Here is a 20,580-nt window from a genome sequence, read left to right as displayed (position 1 = left end):
CAAACCTTTTACCTTTACTAAAAAGGCTCATTTTAGCTTCTTTTTGAATTCCTCCCATTATATTCTCTACTACTTATTAATTGGTAGGATTCCATTACTCAAGTCTGTTATACCGGTCTTGTTGCAACATAAAAGTCTTTATGTAATAAATAAATTGTATTTAGTTGTAATTGTAATTTCTTAATATTAACTTTTTTAACGTGAACTGTTATTCTTTTGTTCAGATGCTAGGTAATAATAATAAAGTGGCTTTGATTACAGCAGTTGTAGTAATATGAATAACATTGCCTCTAATAAATAAAATAAAAATTAATAAATAAAAGTAGAAGTAAGTTTAAGCCAGTGCAGTTCTTTAAAAGTAACTTCAACCTTTTTAATAAAATATAAAGAATGAAACTCATTCAGTAATCAATCAATTAACAGCAGGGTTGAATGTATCACTAGTTTTACGAAAGAGAAATTTTCATTTTCTACAAGTAACTGAAAATAAGCAGTTCTATAAAATAAATAATCTGAGTTTTTAAAGCTTTAAACTTCTATTAATTTGCTCTTTATTTTATTGTCATACAATAAAAATTGACTTGAGATACAATGTTTATCTTCATCTCAGTGAAGATAAACAGTGTTTTTGGTAATACATCCTTTTCTGTTATCCCCTTCTGAAAAACCTACTTTGATAATTCACTTGAAAAGAAGTCTCTTAAAATTTCTTATAATTTAGTTTATAGTATTTTTCTATTTAAGTAAGTTCATATTCCCATATTATGTGATAAAAATTTGCTACAGTAAGCCAATTCTGAATAAAATACCATGATCATGAAAACACTTTTAAAATAACTGCTTATAAACAAAATAATTAATTAACATGATGATTTTGCTGGATGTTTATAAAATGACTTATGTTGAGTACTTACATTTCATATTATACATTTATAGTTGGTTTCTTTATTAGATATTCAGAAGAAAAAAAACGGGTTAATAATGTATTTAAATAAATTATGCAACACTTGTAAAAAATTACTGCACCATTTTAATAAATCTGCTTTAAAAATGTCATTTCGGGACTGCTTTATCATAAAAAACACTTGACATGGCCATTCAGAGGGTATTGAGATTTCCCATAAATAAATGATATTTTATAGTTATTGAAAAAAAGTCATTCTGATGTAATGGTATTAAAAAATAACTAGTAATATTTAATAGTTTGAATTATGATGCCATAGATATGTATTTATCCCATAAATTTCATCGCTGTAATTGTGTAAGTTTATAGTAGAGAAGTTTGTAAAATCACAGTGTAAAAAAAGTTAATATGTTTTTTAATTTGATATGAACGAATGTTTGGTAAAAAAAGGGTTTTAGAAAAATACCAATAAAAACTGTAGTTTTCTTTTAATTTGCTATATTTCTGATTTTTTTTAAAGATAATATGGTTAAAATTAAAAACTTTAATATTTTCTGTTAAATTTTAGGATTTTATTTTTTTTTAATAAAATTGGTTGATTGATTCTGACCTAATAAGTAATGAGGATAAAAAACATGAGACCATCATAAAGGTTAGAAAATACGTTGCAAAATTCTAAGTCAATTTAAAAATGCATTGTGTGCTGGATTTTATCTATACCCGCATTTCCTGCCCCCAAAGAAAACCAACACCTTTTATGACATTCTAAATATGTGTTCATATTCAAAATTGAAGTGCTGTAGTCTGTTTGACTAGAGGGAAGCAATATTGACTAAATATTACTTTACACTTACTGTTTATGCAGATGTCATTTGTTCTTATGTCAGAACCAAAGATGAGCTTGAAAGAATCTGAATGGCATTGATTTATTGCTAAAGAGAAATTTAGTTAAAAATAAATAAGACTAAAGCAATGGTAATGAAACATGACAGCAAGGAAAATAATGATTTAATTATTAATATGGGAGAACACAATATACCAAACTGGAGGAATTTTGTTATTTGGCTAATAAAGAACAACGGATGGATTAAATTATGAATTAGTATATTTAAATAATTCTGCTAATATCAAATATAGATTTCAGAATATTTCGAATATATTTATGTGTTTTATGATAGTGAAACATGGACCATAGGAAAGACAGGAGGGAAAAGAATGGATATCTTTGAAGTTATATTGTTAAAGGAAGATGTTGAAAATTAGATGGCTTGATAAAATTTGAAATGGAAAATTTAAGATAAATAGGAGAAAAAATTTTTAATAGAATCCGTTGAAAAAGACAAACTAGGTTTGCAGGCTGTCTATTAAAAAAAAGACATACAGGTTTAGTTTGGTGAAGGAAGTGTAGAAGGTAAACAAATGAGACAGACAAAAATTGAATTTATAAAACGGATAATGAAATATTGAACAGATAATTAAGGTGTAATAAATAAATATGTAGTAGTTAAAAAATTGTTGTAGAAAAGAAGGAAGAAAGGATAGTATGAAACTAGTTAACCCAGGTGATCCTGATGGGGAATCTTGCTCTTTAAGATTTTGGGGGTTGGCATTCCCACAGCCCCAGTCTCTGCAGCTTCGTAGTGGGTCTCTAGTAATGTCCTTTGGGCATCAGGGTGAACCCAGTTATATGCAGTCCTAGCTCCAGAAAGAGACACTCTGCTGGAGTGGTCTGTTAAATCACCGGTACTCTTGGGAACAAAATTTCAGTCCCAAATAATAATTTTTTGGTGTTGTTGGTCCATTTGAAAAAAACAATGAACTGGGGAGTTTGAAAAAACTTCAACCAACATTGTCAGCCGAAGATGTGTCAGGAGACATGAAACAGAAATGAAAGAGGTAGTGCTAAATTTTCTAGTGTATGGTTTCTTAGAGTCAAATATAATAAAGAAGGTAAATCCTTCTCTAAGATTTCTCTATTCCTAATAAAAAAATGTAGTGGAATGGCTTGCACCTTTCCTTAATCTATTAAAAAGCTTAGGACTGGCGCTCTGATGATTGAGGTAATTCATGATAAACAAGAGTCAGAAGCTCCTAGCCCTTAGGAATGTAAGGAATGGAAGGACAGGTAGTAGAGCCCCACAGTACACTAAATTCCAACAAGGGAATAAATGATCTTTTACTGTGATTTTGCTGGTATCAGAAGAGCTATCACAGCAGTCAGTCACTTCTGTGCAGAGGATAATAAGGAAGGGGAATGGTGTTGATGTACCAACATCACTTATTCTAACCTTTTCTACTCCAACTGTCCATGAGCGAATAAAAATTTACTACTTTTCTGTTCATGTGCAACCATATAAACCAAACCCAAGACGCTGCTTTCATTATCAGAGATTTGGTTACAACAAAATTGTTTGCACTGAGGTAGAAAAGTTTATTAATTGTAAAGGTCCACATTAGGCAAGGCTTCAAGAATGCCTCTTTTATAAGGAAGAAAAGGCGACTATACTAAGTTATGTACTTAGCAGAAAGTGTCCTTTCCTGTGGCTCATAGGGAATACAGAAAATAACTCAACATGAGGAATTTTGTACTGCCCTGTGTTAGTTTTGTTTCTGCTCAAGCTGTTTCTAACAATATGGAAAAACAGAACGAATGCACATTGTGCAAAGAACTGATCATTGTTCCAGGCTTTGTCACACAAGGTGAGTTCCTCATTTCTTATATTGCAGCGTTGAGAACTGTCAAAAAGATGGATAGATTTAGTAGAAAGACTAACAGTTGTTTACAAAAAACCATTCCAGTCAGTACACCATCAAATAAAATTCCTGCTGCACTAACAACACAGTAAACTATTAAGATCTGAATAAAGGGATCTACAGAAAAATCTTAGCCTGGTACAGTGTCTCTGGGCTCTCAGGCTTTCACATCCCTATCATCATCTCAAGACCTCCTCGAGAATGTGGAGACCGATGAAGTGCATGATGAAGCAAAGCACTTATGTTGATAGCATTTCTTGAACAACTTCATCATCGTATGTTTGGAGCAAAGTTTGAGCCGTGTGTGGAACAGGACAGTCAGTGCAGTCGATTGGACTAAAAAGCAACGGCTTCCTCGTCACCGTGTCAATTGATGTTTGAACGCATTTGGAAACTTGCTTAGGTCAGATTCAGTTGTCATACTGTCCTGAGTTTAGGTGGTATAAGTTGCAGGTATGAAATACCCTGTTTGTAATTGGAGACTCGCAAAATAAATTAAACATACCTTTTTCTTTTGATGAATAAAGGTATGCTTTGAATACTTCCAATGACACTTCCCCAAAATGATAATATCAGGCTAAACATGTTATCACACCTTTCTGATTCAGTATTATGACATCTTTTGTATATCTATAATAGAATATTTTATTATCAGTTTTTCCAGATTCTTGGTCAGAAGCATTGGTGATTCCTTTTTTGAAACCTGATAAAAATAAATCAAGCTCCTCGTTACCGTCCTATCTCCTTGACCAATACCATGTGCAAGGTAATGGAACGAATGTTAAATCGTCGTCTAGTTTGGTACCTTGAGAAGAACATTCTAATTATCCCACTGAACAATGGAGTTTCCGCCAACGTAGATCGTCTATCAATGATGTAGTTTCTCTTGAATCTGTCATTCAAAATACCTTCCTACATTGTCAATGCCTTGTTGCTGTATTTTTTTATATGCAAAAGGTGTATGACATGCTTGGAGGAGAGGAATCCTAAATAAACTGATCAATGATCAATAGGATATATAAGGGAATCTTGTATTTGTCAGGATTTCCTCAGTTTTTGGTCCTTTTGAGTTCAAGTTGGAATGACAGTATCCAAACACTTTACACTAGAAAACAGAATGCTTAAAAGGAACATGTTGACTTTTAACTGTTTTTACATGGTGAACCAGTTGAAGCAAGCATGTGGGTTAATTTTTCAGTATTGTGGTTTGACCAACAACTAACGTAGATAACACATTTAAAGAAGTTGAAGGTAATAAAATGATTAAAAATGCTAGACATGCTGAGAGTTCTATCTAATACGCTTTGGGGAGCTGATTGAGTATGCATGTTGCACTTCTACCGAGCTCTGGTCCATTCCCACTTAGACTATGGCTGTGTGGCCGATTCGTCCACATAGGCTAGCACTCTAAAAATGCCCAATGATTCCATTCATTTATCTGTCTTGGCAGCAGGTGTGTTTCGCTCAAGCCCCATGGTAAGTCTAGTGGACAGTGGTTAGCTATCTATTCGGAATAGACAAAACCAAATATGCTACTATGTAGATTGCATAAAGTGCAACCAAATCATCCTACCTTTGATGCAATATTTTTCAACCAGCTAGTTAATTGATATGAGGAACAACCAAGATCTACTGCTTCACTAGCTGTTACAGCTCATCTGCTTTTCTTATCTGTAGATATACAGTTACCTCCTGTTACTTAGCGTACCCCCACTTGATGGCCTTCCCTCATGGATTATTGCTTTAGTTTCAGTCAATATCAAAAAAAGTAATACAAATCCAATTAAAGATAATTCTTTCTTGTAAGAACAAGAAAGATTTTTTACTATTGTAAATAACGTGAATCCTGATGCTATAGTTCATATAGATGGCTCTACACACAATAATTCTGTTTGTTGTGCTTTTGTGGTTGCCAATAGAACACACTGGCGATGCCTTCCCGGCATCGCCAGTGTTTTCATTGCATAGCTGTATGCAATTAACATAGCCTTAAATATATTTAGCCCAACATTCAGGCACATACTTGTCTGCTACATATTTCATTAGTGCCTTGCAGGCGATTAGTGACATGTGTTCTAAATACCATGTTGTCTGTTATCTCTGAAATGATAACAACTATAACACAACTGTACGCTTCTGATGGATCCCTAGTCATATTGGAATTTCAGGCAACGAATGCATTGATCGTGCAGCAAAAGAGACCTGTTTTGAATAAAATAATGCCACCAATCTCATTGTTTTGAACAATTTGTTTAATTTTTGTTTTATCTGTTTCCTGAAGAGGGTTCATGATGAGTAAGTAGCAAAGTGAATGGAATGCTACCATCAACAGTAAACTATCCAGTTTAGAACACTGTGTCACTCCTTATTGCAGGAGGAAGCTCCTTATGCAGGAATGATTGTCAACAGGTTATTATTTGCTGTTTATGAATAGGGCACACTAAAATTACTTATATGGGCACCTCTTGAATCAAACCAGTGCACCCATCTTGTGTTCGCTGCGACTGCCAAGATGTGTCCACCACATCTTTGTGGACTGTGGCTAAATTAGAGGCTAATACCCAATTATCTTAGGCAACAACGTATTGATGTTGTCTAAGGTACTATGATTTTTTAAGGCTGAGCCTCGGGATTCAAACATTTGATTAAAACTATGTTTTTTTTTTATGTTCGTAATTTTATTGTTTTATGTTAATTTTTAATATTGCTTTTATTTTGGTGTTATTTCACACTTACCATATGCTTAGGCAGTTCACATCCTTTTAATTTTTAAGGTAAATTAAAATTTTTTAATTTTAATCAATTACTGTAGTAACTTTGTGTCCGAGCACTGAACAACAACTCATTGTGCACTTAGGGAAAAAAAAGGAAAATAAAAAACCAACAGATTGTTTAAAAATAAAAAAAATCTTTTTGTAGATTATAAATCTTTTGAATTACTGATATTTATATATAGAAAAATTTAGACTCAACCCAGTGGTAATTTTTTTTATAATGCATGTATTAAATGAATGTTTAGTCAAATTAAATATATCTGTAATATTTATACTTTTGATGAAGACACAGTCTGCTGAATTTTGATCAAAATTAGCTGGTAATATATATTGTGTAATTGTGCACTATAAAAAATGATGTTATTTACTATTTACTTGATAAATTTAATACACAGTATTGATCTAATTATTAAGGTAGTAAGCAGTATTGCTTTACATTTCTTATTTTAATTTAAATTTATTGAAAAAAGGTACTTATGTGAGGGTGCTTCATGAAGAAACAGAAATAATTTCAGGTTACGTTGTACTAGCGAAAATAAAGAAAAAAATCTAATATAGAATTATGTCCAGAAGTGCTTTGTTTTCAAGTCCTAACTGGCTAAAAGTTTGCCCTGATTTCCACTCAAACTGTAAGATGATTCTCTACTGAAATCCTTAGTATACAAAATATGGAACATTGTTTGTGGTTGTATATAGTTTTTTGCCTCAAAAATAAAAAAAGCTTTAGAACTGTGTCTGTAACAGTTTCTGAGGAAATTATAATAAATGGGTCTAAAAACCAATATTTTGGTAAGGTATAAATTTATTTTGTTAAATAGCCAATGAACAAATATAATTTTAAAACAGAATATATAGAGAATTCAGTTATGAAATAATTGACATAAGTTAACTGAAAATAATTCTAAGTGAAATTTGTCATTTATTTAAAACAAAACACACCAAGTACAGTTTTGTGAATTCAAATTAATATGGACTGCAGGACCCTTGTATTAAACAAAACGTGGATTGTTGGAATCGTAAAATAAAATCATTAAGCTATCAATATATTGTAAAAGTGAGGTTTTATTAACATAGTAGTAAAATTTATTTTTAATAAGTTTTGAGATGTACTAAAGTATATAAAATTATTAAAGCACCTTTATTTTTTCTTTTCTTTTTTTAATAGTTTCTTTTGTGCAAGGTGGTTAAGAATTAAAATTGGTTAAGAATTAAAATTTAACTTAAGGCTACTGCTCTACGTTCTGTGGTGTGTTTTCCAAAATATGAGGCCATTCAAATGGTTCATTTTTTGTTTTTCCTTCACCTCTTTTCTTCCTCCTCACTACTAGCATTTTTGTTGCCTGGTTCCATCATGTGACCAATAATATCAAAAAATTATAGAAACATTAATCAAAAAAATGAAAATTAATATATATATATATTAATTTATTTTTTAAATTCTATTAATATATAAACCACAGTACAAAATATTGAAATAGACATATCTTACCTTTATTTGACACTGTCTGATGGTTTATCAAATTGAAATTTTGTTTGTATTTATATACGAGGCGCAGTTCAAAAGTAAGGGCCAATCGGTAGCAAAATGAGAACAGTTGAAAAAATGATTATTAATCATTTCAAATATTTAGATATTTATTTTTCTACGTAATCATAATTTAATCCCATATATGTTTGATATCGTGAAACAAGCTTTTTCAAACTCACTGCATAAAATTCCTCCTACTAAGATTGTACCCACTTTTGCACTGAAATTTTCAGCACTTCATTTTTGGATGCTGATTATAAAATGGTTAAGTGGACTGTACAATAAAATGACACAATTTGATTGTAACTAAAAATTATGACACCTTTATTGTATTAGATTGACAGTGATCGTAATTGAATACCAGTACACTAAAAGAAAAACTTGTGATAAAACATAACTGACCGATATCATGTCCACTTCATGAACCCAACTGAGTGAGCAACACCATATGACAAAAGAAAGTGGGAGAATTCCTCCCCACTACATAACACAGACATGCATCACATGCCTGCACATACAGAAAAATATCCAACATGCCCCTCCCACCTTGAAGGAACACCTTCAAAAAAAAAAATGAATTACATAAGTGTCAATAATACAGGAGACTGCATATACGTTTTAAATATATAAAATTAAAAAAAAAAAACAAAGGAAGATATGACATAATACAAGAATATAATTATGTAACAATGAATGTATTATTTTGGTAATGGACATATTTTTGAAATTAATTTTTTAATGTTCTGGTCGAAGTTTTAAGTATCACCACATGCACTTTTCCATAGTTTCCAGGATGTATATTGATGACACAAGCCATTTTCCATTAGAGTGGAGGGACGGAGGTTGTCCTCTTTGATGATGACCAAATTGTCTTGCAGATCTGGAGTAGAATTTTCCATGTTGATTGTTGCTGAAGATTGTTAGGTATTCATTGGACCAACGAGACCAGAAGTGCTGCATTTGTTGCTGAATTTTTTGCCCGTGATTAAGTATATTTACAGGAAAGGGTTGCAAATTTGGTTCTGGAAAACTGGTAAAGATATCATCTATTAGGAAATGTGCTGGTGTTAGAGGGAGAAGATCAGAAGGGTCGTCGATATTGGAATTAAGGATTAGGAATTTACACATGCCTCAATTTGAGTCAGTAGAGGTAAACTAACTATTGTCAGACTGTTAGTACTGATTACAGTTTTCATGTGACTCTTAAAAAGTTTGACTGATGATGATGAATGCACTGTCTAAAAGCTTTCTTAATGACAAAAAATTTTCTCTTATCATTTTTAGAGAGGTTGAATAGTGCAGTTAGATGTTTATTAATTAAGAACCTTTTATTGCCATATCTGGCCTGTAAAAGTTTTCAAACAACCCCATAATTTTTTATTGAACTTTCTAAAGATGATAAAATTTTAGCTTCTTCACCCTTTAAAGAACCATTGGAGGTAATGAAATTTATGAATTTCTGACATTTCTTTAGAATGAAAGAATGACACAAACATATCATGAAATGACACCCATTCATCATAATTTCTGCTGAATGTGGGTAGTTTTATGTGTGGAAGTTTAACTGACACAGATTGAGTTATTTTGGTTTGATTTCACTGCTAAGTGGGGTATCATATGATTAAAGATGGTCTTGTGCTGCTGACATTAATGAGAAAAAGTTTTTAACACATAAAAAGAGCCTTCCTTAAACTCATGACACCATTACCTTGCTTTTCCTTCATTCATTGCGGTAAGCCCATATGTTTCACACAATTTATGGTGAATTTCAACAGCATTATATTCTCTTGCATTTAAAAATCTACAAGGGCCATTCAATAATTAAACATACAAACATTTTAGTGTAGGAAATGCTTAAAGCAGGCAATTGAAACTTTTGTTAGTTGGCAGCCTTGCAAAGAGTGTTAGTCAGCTGTTTGATTAATATTTACATTAACAGAACCTTTAAAGTCTTAGTTATGATGGCCTGTCTGCTCGAAGAAAGTACTTTGAAGAACAGCCTTCTGTGATCCGATTTTTACTTTCGGAAAGTGTAAAACCGTCTGAAATATTCTCTCAGATGAACAAACAATACGGCAGCAGCTGCATGAACCGTGCGAGTTTTTATGGATGGGTGGAAAATTTTAAAAGTGGTGCAAAAGCGTGATTGATGAGCACCGCTGTGGTTGTCCAGTAACAGTGTCGACCTCGGCTTTAGATTCTTGCATTGATTCACGTATCCAAGACCGATAACTTACAGTTGAACAAATTGCTGAAAAATGTTGGTTAAGTGTTGGCACATCTTGATCCCCTAGGGGAAGATACCCTCCAACCACCCGCTCTGCACCTAGCCCTGATGGGTTTTACCAGATGGGTTTTCATCTTATAAACCTCGGCATGTAACATCTTAGGATGCCACCGATGCGAACATTCCCATTGGTTTAACAATTACTAAAAATAACAAAACACATCTCTAGTCTCAAGCAAGACTGAAAACTAATAGTCGTCAAAGGAACTGAATCACCTACCCACAGGTATTGGCCCAACTCATTCCATTTTTCAAAACAAACTGAACTACCATAAAACTTGTGCGAGGTATGTTCCCAGAGAGCTTACCGTTCATCACAAAGCTGAGAGATGACACATTTTTGGACAGGATTTTAACCTGTGATGAATCTTGGATATATCATTTTGAGCCGGAGTCTAAGCATCAAAGCATCACCTGTCTGTAAGAAATTCCAAACATAACACGGCTGGTAAGGTCACATTAACCATATTTAGGAGTGCCTATGGTCTGATTTTCTGTGATTATTTGGAGGAGCAACGCGCTACCACAGCCTGTACTACTCAGCCATGATTGAAGAGGAAATGTCCAGGATGACAGAGGAAAGACGTGCTTCTTCTAGATAATGCTCTATCTCATATGACACAACTGATACTGAAAACTATTAGCAAAGTGGGTTGGAAGTTTCTACCTCATCCTCCTTATAGCCCTGACCTTGTCTTTTAGGATTTTTTTTGTTTGGTCTGATGAAAGAACCTTTGCGTGGTATCAGTTCAACAACAACGAAGAGATAAAGAAAAAATACAAAACTGGCTGCAAGATCAAGATAAGAATTCTTCATCGAGGGGACTCATAGAAGGATGGGACAAGTCCAGAGAAGTTGGTGGGGATTATGTGGAAAAGTAGACAAAAAAATTATATTTATGTAATAATTCATTTTAGCTATTTGCCTGCAAACCATTATTTTGTCATTTACAGATATTTGTCTGTTTAATTATTGAATGACCCTTGTAATGATTGATCAAACTTCACAACCAGCAGGATTTGTTATCACATTCATTTTAATACATTGTCTCACAAAGGCAAACAACAATGAACTGAGGCAATGTTGTGGTTATATATCCAACAGACCATTTAAAGCTACTTTGTATGCGCAAACCAATCAGTGTTGTCAGTTGCTATTTATAACTCATTGGCCCTTACTTTTGAACTGCACCTCTTACGTAATATTTTCGTGATATACTTAATTTTATGTCATCTTTATTAATTTTTAATATCTAAATTTGTGTTGATATCAGAAATAGAATGTTTATTGTGTATATGATGGTCTACCGTATTAAATAAACATAATTTATTTTATTTTTTTCATTTCTATAATGTTCAAGAAATCTAGTTTTAAAGGATCTATTTGTTTTTCCTATATTCCATCACAGTCATTATACTTTAATTATAAATTTCCAATAATCATTTACTTAATTTTTTTTATAATATTTTAGGTTTGTACTCTGGTTTAAATTTATTTATTGTAAGTTTTAATAATGTTTGCGATGTTATTGGTGTCTAAATATTGCAGGATCTTGCAAAAGTACTTTCTTCATAAAATTAATGCAAGTTATATCTTATCTCAAAATTCTGTACTAGGTGGTTTTATATTAATAGAATTTAAAATATAATTTAACATAACAGAGAAATAATATGAATCTTAAATTAACTTCAATAAATATATAAATATATATTATTTTTTATATCATTAGTTCTAGTGTGTGTGTGTGTTTTGGGGGGGGTACTAAGTTGCAAAATTTAAAAACTGCACATGCAGTTTTAAAATTTTGCAACTTATTTAAAAACTAACTCTGATCTACAAATGAAGCTGCATTGGTAACATCTAATTTTATGATGGTTTACACTACAGTTTTTAATCTTATTTTCATCCTTAAATGTAGTAATTTTTTACTAATTATTTTTTATTATCAAATAATGGTTTAGCCATTTCAAAACCCTGGTCTTCATCTGAAGATTATATCACTTTCATTGGTATCATTTTCCAATTTTGAATTAATCTAACATTATTAGTTTTTTGTATTCCTGTTCAGTTTTTCCCTTTTTTACATTTTTAAATTTTCAATATTGTATTATTATATGCAGTCCAGTTCTTCATATCCATCTGTACAAGTTCCATGGGCTTCAGATTCAAGTGGTAGAGAAGAAGTCTTCATAACCTGCTATTTGCACCATCATTTTAGAGTTTGGATATGGACTATTTTGCATCTGGCTTTAACTTTTATAAAATAAACTTAAAGAACTTTAAAAATAATTAAAAATGTATATAAAATTTAAATACCTATATTAACTGTAATTATTCTAAGCTGCCAAAAAAAGAGAAAAAAACACCATTATTAATTATACTGAAATATATTTGCTAACACAAGCTTGAGAATTATTTATGTATGAGGTGATTAATAACTACAGTGTAGCTTAACCAGAGAAAGGAATAAATTTATTGTTATAAAAATGTTAATTTTCATGTTACATAATAATAGTTTGAGCTTAGTCATTTTAGTATTTTTGTTACACAAACTATTAGCAGAAAATGTAAATTAACCTTATTTCATGAGAAATTGATTTGTGCTGAGCAGTTAGTTTGCCTTATGCAGTTATAAGTTAACTGCTTGCTTCATGTACATAGCAAGCATTAATGTAAAAAAAAATTATATCAAATGTTGCTCATTCAATAGACTATAGTCTGTACAGTACATGCTAGACTGGGTATTTAAGCTGATAGTGTACATTTTAAAATATGACTCTCAGGAATTGCAAGATCCGGATATACAATATTGTATTACATCATCACCACGTTCGCTTGTATTAATGTTTTTGTTTGTTTTTGAAGTTTTGATATACCTCACAAGAAATCCTGGTGTAGGTCAGGTAACATTTAAGACCAGTTAATTGATCCACCATTTCTAATTAATTAATTCAGCTGTTTATTATTTATTTCTAACCTCTTAAAGATGTGTGGGTGTTCAATCATATTGAAAAATTATTTGGTATCTTGTAGGTAGACGAATATTTCAGAGAAAAAAATGGTTAAGTTATTTTGTAAGAAATTTATTTTCCATTTCTTTCTATAAGGGATTTATAAATATGAACACTTCAAATAATTTTTTTCGTCAGTAGTACTACACTGTGCATTAACATGAAACCTGGTTTCAAACTAAGTTCAGCTCTACCAGGTGGCTTTTCAGAACTCCATTGATGATTAGTTTGTGAATTTTTAACTTCATTTATTGAAGAAGCTGCCGATGGCTGAAATGCCATTGATATTCATCCTTCCAATTTTTCCTGACTTTCTGAAGGATTATCTGCACGTTGAACATCATTATTCTCAGAAAAACCAACTCATTCTAGTTTCATTTGCACTTCTGATGCTTTACGAAATGCATCATAGTCTAAGAAAGTGTGCAAATAGTATACAACTATAAATCAATTTTCTACTTTCTTTGGGAAACAGTGCAATATCTCTCTTACCTGTAGTAGAGGAAGATGAATGTTATTATATTTTATCTTTTCTAAAGTAAGTTTCCCACTATTTAATATTTGTTTATTCACTATTTTATGGACATTATTCAAATTTTGGTTTCAAATAAATTATTTTATGATTTTCAAAAAAATGTTGCTCACAAGTGATTTTTGTATCATCTGAATTTGGAAAAATGTGCCATATATAAGTTAAATTACAATTATTTTCGTAAGAATAAATTTTGAAGTGGCCATAAATCATTGAACCCATTTGTCTACAAAATTTCAGATATTAGGCCAGTGTATACAAAGTTTTCTGGTATGGTAATTTGTTGTGTTGGCTATCAAGTTAATTCGATGCAAGGAATCATTGCATACCTATTAACTCCTTTTTTTTAACTTTTAATCAGAAATTGATGATTTTATGAGGTAAGTTTTTTTTTTTAAATACATACCATTTTGATATATGTTTGCTGCAATGCAGCTGTTGCCTTTATATGCATTAGCACTGTAGTTATTCAACTACATCTATTGGCTTGCTACAGATGCCATAACTTGATTGTTGGTCTTTTTAGTTTCCTAAAATGCCTATGATTATAGACAATGCCACTGATTGTGAAATACATTTGTGATTTGTTTCTTAAATCAAAGAGGTATGAAAGCATCCAAAATTCATTGACAGGGCAAAAATGGGTTAGGGCATTTAAAGAAGGCTGTACATACACAATATGGCACAGAGGGGGTGACAGTGCTTTGAATTTTCTCATAAAATACAAAAATGAAAACTATCTGTTTTTAAGCCAAATTGCTACTGGCGACGAGACATGGGTTCTAACATTACACAAGAATCAAAATTGAGTCCATGAAATGGAGACACTCAACATCTCCCTTTTTTTTTTCTAATCAGTCTTTTGACTGGTTTGATGCAGCTATCCAAGATTCCCTATCTAGTGCTAGTCGTTTCATTTCAGTATATCCTCTACATCCTACATCCCTAACAATTTGTTTTACATATTCCAAACGTGGCCTGCCTACACAATTTTTTCCTTCTACCTGTCCTTCCAATATTAAGGCGACTATTCCAGGATGCCTTAGTATGTGGCCTATAAGTCTGTCTCTTCTTTTAACTATATTTTTCCAAACGCTTCTTTCTTCATCTATTTGCCGCAATACCTCTTCATTTGTCACTTTATCCACCCGTCTGATTTTTAACATTCTCCTATAGCACCGCATTTCAAAAGCTTCTAATCTTTTCTTCTCAGATACTCCGATCGTCCAAGTTTCACTTCCATATAAAGCGACACTCCAAACATACACTTTCAAAAATCTTTTCCTGACATTTAAATTAACTTTTGATGTAAACAAATTATATTTCTTACTGAAGGCTCGTTTAGCTTGTGCTATTTGGCATTTTATATCGCTCCTGCTTCGTCCATCTTTAGTAATTCTACTTCCCAAATAACAAAATTCTTCTACCTCCATAATCTTTTCTCCTCCTATTTTCACATTCAGCGGTCCATCTTTGTTATTTCTACTACATTTCATTACTTTTGTTTTGTTCTTGTTTATTTTCACGCGATAGTTCTTGCGTAGGACTTCATCTATGCCGTTCATTGTTTCTTCTAAATCCTTTTTACTCTCGGCTAGAATTACTATATCATCGGCAAATCGTAGCATCTTTATCTTTTCACCTTGTACTGTTGCTCCGAATTTAAATTGTTCTTTAACATCATTAACTGCTAGTTCCATGTAAAGATTAAAAAGTAACGGTGACAAAGAACGTCCTTGTCAGACTCCCTTTCTTATTACAGCTTCTTTCTTATGTTCTTCAATTGTTACTGTTGCTGTTTGGTTCCTGTACATGTTAGCAATTGTTCTTCTATCTCTGTATTTGAACCCTAATTTTTTTAAAATGCTGAACATTTTATTCCAGTGTAAGTTATCTATAAACGCCAAGTATGTCGGTTTGTTTTTCTTTAATCTTCCTTCTACTATTAATCTGAGGCCTAAAATTGCTTCCCTTGTCCCTATACTTTTCCTGAAACCAAATCGGTCTTCTCCTAACACTTCTTCCACTCTCCTCTTCTGTATAGAATTCTAGTTTAAACTTCTTTAACTTAATTCTCTCAACATCTCCCAAGAAAGTGAAATTCAAGCAAACAATGTCAGCCCTGAAAATCATGTGCACTGTGTTTTGTGATAGACAAGGGCCATTGGTTGTTGATTTTTTGCCTTGGGATGAAGTGATAAATAATGAGTCATATTTTGAGACTGATTAAACTGAGTCATGCAATCCAAAACAGAAGGAACGAAATGGAAAGATGGCGGGAGATTTTATTAACTTCCTGCAAATCGCAGAACATGGACAAATGTCCCTTGCTGATGTCATTCGTTTATCGGGTGGGTCATTATTTATTTAGTGGCAGTTATATAGATTGTTGTGTTTTTATTTACGGATGGAATTGTTGTTTGTGTTCTGGTCCTTTAGACCGGGGCTGATCACGGGAGACTAGGTGCATATAAGCTTTGTTCTCCCTGCGTGATTCCACTTCATTCCCTTGAAGTCCTTTCAGTGCTAGCACCTTCCGGCCTAACAGGAATATGCCTTTCGGGGCCCTAGTGTTTGGAGGAAGCAATCCGTTCCTCTCTCCAAAGGGAGTCACATGTACGGATCGGTACAAAATTGTAAGTTTTGGAAAGGATGTTGGGTGTTTGGTGAGGTGAAGTTACAGGACTTTCTTCCCTCTGGCTGTCATGCTGCTACATCTCAGCTGAGCTCGGTCAGCCGAACTCCAGCCCGTGTCGATGGGCCTCTTATCATTCTTTGTTCTTTTCTTCTTAAGCCTGCCTTTCCATAAACCAGCTGTAAATAAATTACAGACCATAAACCTTGTATTGTCCTGTGGCCCTGAAATGGGCATCATGGGCAGGCCACTTCTCTCTTCTGGCTGACGACTGCTGGGCTTTTCTACCTCATTTGTCTTCTTGAGATGAAAAATGAAGTTTAGATCTTAGAGTATTATTTACATCATGTTCACGAGTGTTGGGGAGTGGCAGTCGCCTTTTGTTAACACTTTCGTGAAATTAGAAGCTGAAATGAAGACTGTTCTTTGAAAAATCTTTAATTTTAAAATCATCCAGACATATGTTTATCCTGGAAGGGTTTGGGGGGATTGCGAGGCTGCCATCAATGTTCTAATCACATGAAATAGACACAAATAGAAAAAGCACATCCTCAAGTTGGAGGAGGGATTTGTAATCCCCCCCTCTCACACATAGCTTCAAATCAAATTGATTTCCCACCATACAGTACTAAGCCAGTGACTACCACTTGTTCCTGCATTTAAAGCAGCACCTTGGTGGTCTGTGCCTTGGTAACAGTGACAGCAACATCAAGAACAACAGCCATTCAGCGATGGTTAACTTTTCAGGCAGCAGATTTCTATGAAGCTGGATTGCAGAAGCTAATCACACTATATTATAAGTGCCTAAATCTAGGTCGGGATTATGTAGAATTGTAGGTTAAGATCCAGGCTTTCAGGTTAAATTGAAGGATAAATTCTTTCAATAAAATTTGCTTGTTTATTGTATCAAAGCGGTTCTTGTAAAAAAACATACTTCATTTCTATTACCTCAACAAATTAATAGTAAATGCAAAAATGGAAAAATCTGATTAGTTCAAAATTATAGGTTAATTTATGTGTGGAAGATCATTCTGCCTACTGAAATTTTCATTGCTGTATGATTTAACCGACATAAATTTCTTCAAATGTCTACTATACCCTTACTTTTCATCAGAACTTTTTCTTATAAAAAAATTAGCTTGTTAAGGTTTTGATAAATAACATTTCAATGGAATATGTTGATTTTCAGGGGAAAAAATTATATCAGAACCATGACCATTGTTTTATAATTTCCTTGCATTTATAATTTTTTTTTGTAGAATTTGTTTTACATTGATGTCTTCAGACAGTCATATTACAGAATGATTTGTTTTTTCCTATTTTTAGTGTTAAAAGAATTCTAATTGGATCAAGATAGTTTGAAATACCATTTCATCTTATATTATTTTATCAAAATTTAATTTATAGGTAATTTAAAAAAAAACATACTATAAACATGTAAAGACTTAGAGATTTATAAAAGACATATATATATATATATATATATATATATATATATATATATAAATAATTAAATAAAATATAAAACATATATGTATATATTATTATATTGTATGTTTATGTATTGTATTGTGTGTGTGTGTGTGTGTGTGTGTGTGTGTGTGCACGCACACATACATACACTAATTAAGTATGTGTGTGTAAAAAATATTGTTAAATATTTTTTACATGCATAATAAAATATTGTTAAATTCTTGTATGACAATTGTTAAACACTGTATTGACACACTGTTGAAACCGATTTATACAAAACGTTTGTGCTTTTCTAAATAAAATTGATTTATACTTATTTAACGTATTTACCAGTGAAGACAAGCAGCAGCACATTTAAACATCATTGTACTTATACATATGACTGTATTGGCTTATCCAAGATACAACTTAAAACCCCTACATAATCTTCCCTAATAAAGAGGGAAGGTTTATAGTTTTCCAGTATGTGAGCAGTGCCAAAGAGAGTGAAAAATTTGTCTCTACCAAACTTATAAAAAATACTGGAATTGGCTTTTAGCATACTGGAATTGACTTTTAGCTTTTATTTCTAGGTTTTCTGTAAAAAAAAAAAATAGGTAGAAATTCCAGGAGATTTTTTTTACTTTAATTATTTTTAGATCTTTTTTTAAGATTTATATTTAGTTTTAATTAATTTTTTGTACTGCAAATTATTGTTTGGCAATTAAAATGTCCGTCTAATTAGTAGTAGATTTTCATTTTTTTTTTTTGTAAAACTGTTCTTGAATGATTCTCTTTCTTTCTTTCTAATAAATATTAGTCCATCTGTAATGTAAATTTCAGATGACTAATTCCCAATTTCTATGAGTGCGATAAGATCCAGCTCGCTTATTAAATAAAATTTTTTAATCCGACATGTAATAGCTTTTCTTTGAAGATAGCTCTAATTTTGTTTACGGTTGATAAATTTTTCTATACAGCTGTATTTTGGCAATATGTATCTAATTTATAAAATATATGACTATTTAATTCATCCTTGTAAATGTGGGTTTAATGGTGATAATATATTTTCTGATCGTTTCATTTTTGTAAGGAACTTGTTATTATGTAAAATTATTTTTCTGGTATATCTGTTTTGTTAGTAATGATTGAGTTACTGCTTTGCAGTGATGTAAAAAAAAAAAATTAATTTAATAATAATATTACAGAAGTTTTGAGTTGTTACTGGAAATCTAATAATGATACAGAGCTAAGGTGGGATTTTTTCTTCTTTGTTCTAGGAAGTAAAATTCTAAATGAACAACCAATGGCAGGCTCGGAAGCTGACAATGAACAGGAAACAGGTTTTTTGACAAAGATAAAGAAATCTATTTTCGGATGAATAGCTTCAATTTATTTCATTAAAAGAATTGTGAGTTTTTTTTTAATTATAGATAATATGTTTATCTACATATTATGATGTAAGATACTGAAATAATTTTAAATTAAAATGAACAAAATTGTTTAATCAGAAATATTCTGACAACAGCCTGCTGTTGTTTGTTCATCTTTTCTTTGTGACCTCAGTTTATGTGTTGTAAATCTTGTTGTATAGAGTTTGGTCAAAAAATGTTATATACAGTTATGTCCTTCGTTATTAACCCTTTGGAAGCCATCGATTATAAACTGTTATCCTTTGTATAATTCTCTATTAACACTGTCAGTTGTATTTGAATATGGTAATCGCAGTAGACTGGTATCTATTTATCTCCCTCCATTTCTTCTAGTTTTGTCTTAAAATAATTAAAAAATTTAACTTCAATATAAAACAAAACTTTTCTAATATGTAAAATGTAAGAATAAATATAATAATAGAACTGGTAGAGTTTAGCACATATGTCAACAATCTTCTTTTTCTTCACCTGATTGTCTCCTTTATTTGACTGAGAAAAGTTTTGAATGTTAATTGTTTTGCTCTCTCCAAGGAAAAAGAATTTGAAGGGTTCAGTATTCTGAAAAGTAATGAAGTTTCATCGGTTTAAATAATACTACATAGAACTCGGCTAAATTGTACTAGTTAATTTTTTATTTAAAGTCTGTTTTTCCATGAGAATCAGCAATGAACATTTTATAACTGTAAACTTTTAAAATTACAAACTAAACCAAATTTTTAATGAATACATTATTTTTAATATTTTACTTCAACATTTCAAAAACTTATAGTTTTAAATAAGATTGTATTAAATAATTACTGTTTTATTTATTATTAACTGTTTTTCTTGGAATTGTCAAGTGATTAGTATGTAACGCCTGTTTGAAACAGACTTCTTTGATTTCGTGCAGTAATTTTGTTGTGATTGTCTGTGTTATAGATTATAAGAATAGTTTAATCATTTTATACAAATTGTAACAATTTCCTTTGCATATTAGGAAATAGTTCTGTATTTAATGATTTTACAAACTTAATTTAGTGTAATTGTTTATCTACAGGATAAATATTGATATATTTGTGGAGTTTTATGTTTTTCTAAATTATAACTTTAGCTTAACACTTTTTTTTCATCCTTTTATAAGTAATAATTATAGCTAGAGCTGAAATGTTGCCCTGCATTTTTAAAATTAGAATGTTCTCTTTTTTTACTGATAAAATGAAAGTTTTTCTTCATCATCCTCAGATTTTTAGTTATGACTTTTTAAATTATTGAGAAACTTCTTAAAATACA

At 31.5% G+C, this 20,580-nt stretch overlaps 1 protein-coding gene across 1 annotated transcript in view; it reads left to right on the top strand.

Moving 5' to 3' along the window:
- The window catches only part of LOC142320492 (uncharacterized), a 143,158-nt gene extending 123,826 nt beyond the window's left edge, over positions 1-19,332 (top strand). The window contains exon 9 of the mRNA XM_075358348.1: positions 19,159-19,332. Coding sequence (XP_075214463.1) covers positions 19,159-19,259 — 101 coding nt within the window. The 3' untranslated portion in view covers positions 19,260-19,332. The remainder of the gene's footprint in view (positions 1-19,158) is intronic.
- The last annotated feature ends 1,248 nt before the right edge of the window (positions 19,333-20,580 follow it).

The sequence above is a fragment of the Lycorma delicatula genome, chromosome 2 (genome assembly GCF_047948215.1).
Source record: "Lycorma delicatula isolate Av1 chromosome 2, ASM4794821v1, whole genome shotgun sequence".
Lineage (NCBI taxonomy): Eukaryota > Metazoa > Arthropoda > Insecta > Hemiptera > Fulgoridae > Lycorma > Lycorma delicatula.
Note: the sequence above shows the minus strand (reverse complement) of the source record. Positions and strands in the feature narration are given on the sequence as shown.